General features: G+C 35.5%; 1 protein-coding gene across 3 annotated transcripts in view; it reads right to left on the bottom strand.

Annotated features, from left to right (window-relative positions):
• Positions 1-330: 330 nt before the first annotated feature.
• The window catches only part of CAV1 (caveolin 1), a 32,535-nt gene continuing 26,865 nt past the window's right edge, over positions 331-6,000 (bottom strand). For all 3 annotated transcript variants that reach the window (XM_036247593.1, XM_036247595.1, XM_036247594.1), the window contains exon 3: positions 331-2,519. In XM_036247593.1, coding sequence (XP_036103486.1) covers positions 2,178-2,519 — 342 coding nt within the window. In that variant the 3' untranslated portion in view covers positions 331-2,177. The remainder of the gene's footprint in view (positions 2,520-6,000) is intronic.

The raw sequence follows: 6,000 nt of genomic DNA, 5'->3' as shown, positions 1-6,000 counted from the left end.
CATTTACTAAAGGAAAATATTAATATCTGTCACACAGAGTTGTTAAGGGCTCAAATTAGATGACATATAATAAAGCATTGGGTAAACTGCTAAGCAAATCTTTCTTATGAATTATAATTTATATCTAAAGTAACTCATGAATGGCAATGGCCTTAGAAGAAAAACCCCACTTAAATGACTGTAATATTTGAAAAGTGGAAGACTACCACCTCCCACAAAAACCCTACAAATATGTATACACACTATGTACATCAACTCTACACACACAGGCATTGACATATATACATTTGTTTTGGGGAATAATAATAAAGCTGACTATAGAACTGTTAAACATTTTTATTGTGTAGACTTATAAACTTTCAGGACATGCAGGATAAAAAAGTGTAAAATATATCAGTAAGCATATAAATTTCAGCTTTTGAACCACCACTTGATTTGCACAAGAAACTAAGCATATATGTAGAACAGACATGTCTTGGGATACACAGTTTACAGATTGAATCACAAAGCAATTTCCCAAGTGATCTTCCTCATATAAAGATAAAAATATCTTTACACTTAAAATCTATGCAGTATAGTACATATTCAGTTATGTACACAGATTAAAAGTAAAACTATGTCTATGCCAGTGTCTATTTTAAATGCTAAAGTTCAAAGTAGGTAACAAGTTGGTAAGTAAAGTGTCAAGAAAACTGGAAGAGGCAAAAAACCCAAGATGAAACGAAAACAAAAACAAAAAAACTCATCAAGCAGAGTTCCAACAAGTGTAAAAAGTAAAAGCATAACTGAAAGTTAAAATAAATTTCCCAAGGGCAGAATCTTAACATGAGCAGGAGAAATAAAAAGTTTTTCAATGTACCAGGCATCTTTCTGTATGACTCAGGTTTATAGGTAACATTCCTCAGTTTGAGTTTAGAAGAATTTGAATTTATTCCAGCAAAGCTACCTCAATCTCTTCCCCCATATTCTCTCTGAGAAAAGTGATGTCTGAATTAGGTTCAAAGATCCTGATAGGGAGAGGGATTATATCTCACAGCACAACAGATGTTTGCAAGTGCTTTGCTTTGAAGGGGTCACATTTGCAACAACTCTGACAGTCTCACACAATTTTACAAGCCTTTCCCTCAGAGGCCCACTGATCAGCTGAAAAGGGAACACATTGTTCAGTCACCAAAACACCCTGGTGATGGATTAGTTTGGAGTCAGGAAAGCTGGTTATTCTTGAAAACAAAGCTGAATAGATAGCTGACCTCATTCAGCTGATGAGAGGCAGGGAAGTTGGTTTCAACTCCTGCCAGCCAGAGAGGACACAGCCCCATTTGTCTACCTTAATTCATTTTTGGGGGCTGATGTGGACCATGCTGGATATAAATAAAGATGGTGTGTGATCAAGTACAGACACGAACTTCATCTGACTCTGTTCTCAGAGTGAGAAACAAGTGTGGAGAATTAGGTAATGGATTTTCTAATTTTGGTCTCCAGGGAAGTTGTTGACCTAATGAAAATTAATCAGCTGGACCCCATTTGAGAAGGAATATATGATGAACAAGAAGGCACTTAAATCTCATATCTATGTAACAAATATTCAGGCACAGAAAGTATCACAGGTTAAAATTTCAAGAAGGGTAAGACATTAGTCAGACTGTGAATGCCAAGTACGTTTTCTAATTTGATAAAGATCACTAGATTTCATTGAATCATTAAAATGAATGGCAGCAATCATTAACACTTCAATGGTGAGGGAAGAATTTGTTTAAAACCAGCCACATACCTGTACAATCAATGGCCAGCACCTGGAATTCTTCCTTTACCATAAAACCATTGACATTTTAGAATAGGCAGTTGAGGTCACTGGTTTTTCATATTTCTTTCAAAGTATCTTTCAACAATAGCTTCATATTTCAACCAATAAAACAATGACCCACATGTAAATAAAAATGCAAGTAAAACATTTGAAATGGGTTTAAAAAATTCAGACAACCAAAAAAAATATTGCTGAAATAGCTCAGAAGAGACAAATAATAGTTATTAAGACTAAGAGAGTGATTTCTTTGTTATGAACCAAGAAAATTCACTCATATATTGTTGCTGTACTAGCAACTTAACACTTGATATTGGCACCAAGAAAATTAAAAGAAAAAAATGAATCAGGTATACTTCTATCCTTGAAATGTCATTTATATCTCTTTCTGTACGTTTATGCGGACATTGCTGAATATTTTGCTAAAAGCCTCAAATAGTGGGTCACAGAGGGTGTGGATGCAGATGGAATAGATACGACTGATGCACTGAATCTCAATCAGGAAACTCTTAATGTACGGTACAACTACCCAGATGTGCACAAAAGAAACAATGGCAAAATAAATGCCCCAGATAAGCGCCATTGGGATGCCAAAGAGGGCAGACAGCAAGCGGTAAAACCAGTATTTTGTCACAGTGAAGGTGGTGAAGCTGGCTTTCCAGATGCCATCAAAACTGTGTATCCCTTCTGGTTCTGCAATCACATCTTCAAAGTCAATCTAAAAGGAAAAAGTAACAGAACATGAACTTGAAATAGAAGAAAACAGGAAAAACTCACTAATGAATGTTCATAAATATGTATTAGATTTTATGTACAGTGTGGAATGTTTGAAGGCACCCAGCAACATCAGGTTAGCGTCACCTCAAACTTGTTGGAAAAGTACATATTGGGCTCCACCCAGATCATACTGCATCTCTGGGGGTGGAATCCAGGAGGACTTTTAACTTTCCAGGTGTTTCCTTTCTTAAAAAAAAATTTTTTTTCTTTATTGATTTTTAGAGAGGAAAGAAAAGGGAGAAAGAGATAGAAATATCAATAAGAGAAAACATCGACTGGCTGCCTCCTGCATGCCCCTACTGGGGATTTGGCCCACAACCTGGGCACATGCCCTGACTGGGAATTGAACTAGCGACCTCTCCACGCTCAACCACTGAGCAACACTGGCCAGTCAACCAGGTATTTCTTTACCATGTGAAAGGTTGAGAACCACTGTACTAGGGGAAACCAAATGGATGATAAATTACTGCCTTCAAGTAAAACCTAGTAATATAGATAAATATGCAAGGCACTTAGTAAATTATACTACTTAAGCTAACTGCACTCTGAGGCAACTACACACACAATATTAAAGGGCAGTTACTTAATTGATTATTGACTTTTTGAACACTCCACTGTTAGAACTTCTTCAGTAAATTAGATCATTGTGAACTGTGAGGACTCAAGAAATCTTCATGCAGTGATGGGTCTTGAGCAGGGCTTGGAAAATGGGGTATGATTTGGAGAGGAAGGAAGAAGGGACCTTGGAAATGAGTGTGAGCAAGGCCCCAGGAACAAGTGAGTGTCACAAGCAGAGAGACCTGTGTGGCCATGGCTGGAAAAGCATGTTGAGGCCAGACTCAATATTTTTTACTTAGCGGAGGGTGGGCAGTAGGAAGTCTTGGGAAGTCTATTGAAGATGTTGAAGTGGGAGAATGCAGTCTGAAGCCACAATCAGTGTAGTCATTTATCAAGATTAATTTGTCAGAAGTGTTGAGGCTGGGGAAAGGGAAGAGAGATTCAAGGAAGAGAGATTGTTGCTGTATCCCAAGTTTGAGATGGTAGGGCCAAAACTGGAATAGCGGCCATAGAGAAAAGAAAAGAATGAATTGTAGGAATGTAAAAGGAAGAATCCACAGGACTTGGTTACTTCATGGTTGGATAGAGAAAAGCCTAAAATGAGCTTTGAGCTTTTAATTTGCCTTCAAAAGAGAACAGAGATGACATTAACATCAAAAAGAAAGTCAGAAAGAAAGGCAGTTAAAAAAAATGTTGAGAGAGCTTCATTTTTGAACTATATGTATTTTACTTGGCAGATAAGGAAACAGTAAAGTTTAAGGACAGATGTAAATATCAGTGGTCCACACTAAATGAATCCTGTAGTAGTCATTTTTGGTAACCACTAGGTAGTAATTAAATGAGTTTGCAGTCACATAGCACTTAACAGTTACCAAGTGCTACTACATGCATTGTTTCAATGTGATCTGGGGTTTCAAATGATTCTGGAAAGGTTGGTTGTCATTTTACAAAGGTGGGGCCAGAATGAAACGTGGTCCCTTTCTCATAGTACATGTTCACCTTAATTCTCAAGAGGTTTTATCCCCTGGAAGTATTTATATAGACAAAAACTAAAGCACTGGATAAAAAAAATAATTACTACCCAAAGAGTGGGACAGAGCCAGCTCAATTGCTTGGTGTTGGCAGATATATGAAGAGATCTAATAGAGATCTCCAAACTAGTTGATTACTGCTAGTAGCAATACAGACAAGCTCAGGATTAGGTTATTTTATGGAGCTTCTTGGAGTCAACACAATAAAACAACTTTTGGAAAAAGTGCATGATGCTTACCAATAGTATAAGTGTATTTTCTATAACATCCTATTTCTTGATCTATTGTCAAATGTCCTAATAATGTAATATGTAAAAATGGTACGTCCACAATTATATAAATGAACTTATAATTTTATTATCATTCTAATTTTTTCTTTGCTCATTTAGATCTAGACACAGAAGTAAACTTAACTTGTGTGTTTTAAAAGGTTGCACAAAATATGTGGCAAGTCAGATCAATTTTTTTATAAAGCTTACATGCAATTTATTTAATTGTTCTAATGCTGAATTTAAACAAAGCTATTAAAAATAAAATCCTGCAGTTTTTCTTCATTTAATTGCAAGACACCAAAATAATTTTGTTTTTACACGATGACCTTGTTTTGCCAGAGAAATTGGTGACATTAAAATTAATACACTAGAGCAGACATTCTTAATATGGGTCAAAGTATGGGCAGTGGTGGTCCATGAATGTTCTGAAATGGGTATACATGTTTTATGTACAATATACAAAAGTACATTACTTTTGTTTGAAAATAAAGAATCTATTGCCAATGGAGTTTGGAAAGGACTTTACTGAAGCAGAGGATTCCTATCTCTTTACAGAGCAGACTAAGCACATCTGCCTTGAGATTCTTTTCCAAGGGAAGAGAAGTCACTAACATTTGTTGACTGGCTGTTATGATCAGACGTTGTTCTCATTTAACTCTCAGCAACTTGGTAATACACTATTTCCACTTTTTAAAAAATGTGAGGTTCAAAATGTTAAATTGTCTAGGTAAATAAGAAATGGATTTGAGTTTTGAATTGGGTCTCAAAGATACCGATTCTTTCTTTAATACCACATTGCTTAAAAAAAACCTTTAAAAAAAAGTTTCTCTAAGGCAATTGTAGTATTTCACAACTAAAAGATACATTAACAAAAAATAGTTTGCTAAATTTAACCCTTTGGTAACTATAAGAATTTCCACAGCAGGGGTTTAAGGAAAGCGTTATGACAAGGTCATATACATCATATGCACAATTGATTATTAGTGAAGATATATGAACATATTCCTGTTGTGTAAGATTTCTTGATAATGACTTTATTTTTCTAAGCATAAATATAAATGCTGTTTTCAATGAACATAATGGAAATTCTTAAGCTTTTACTTGCTTAGAAAATTTAAGGATAGCTGCTTTTTCAGTGCTTTCCCAAAACTGCCAGTGAGCATGATTTATCTTCAAATAGAAAAATGAACTTAAAGCAGGTCTCCAGGGTAGGACAGTAACATGACAAAAATAACATGTTATATAAATATATTCAGTTAGTTGTTGCTTTAGTCTTGAAAATGTAAGGTGGCTTAAGAGAACACTAATAGCCAATTAGATGCAGCTGAGAAAAATAAATCAAGGCAGGTGAAGGAAAACAGTGGAGCCACAAATAAAGTTTCGTTTCTCTCTACCTCCAGTTCTGCAACAGGAATAGTAATAGGTTTTTGTGAGGAATACATGAGATAATTTATGTAAAGTGTTTAGCATGGGGATAGAGCACTGTTATATAGTACATGCTCAATATATAGTAGCACTAAAGCATTCCTTGCTCTGGGTGACAATCGTTATAAGAGAAACT

This window comes from Molossus molossus, unplaced genomic scaffold (genome assembly GCF_014108415.1).
Source record: "Molossus molossus isolate mMolMol1 unplaced genomic scaffold, mMolMol1.p scaffold_m16_p_7, whole genome shotgun sequence".
Lineage (NCBI taxonomy): Eukaryota > Metazoa > Chordata > Mammalia > Chiroptera > Molossidae > Molossus > Molossus molossus.
Note: the sequence above shows the minus strand (reverse complement) of the source record. Positions and strands in the feature narration are given on the sequence as shown.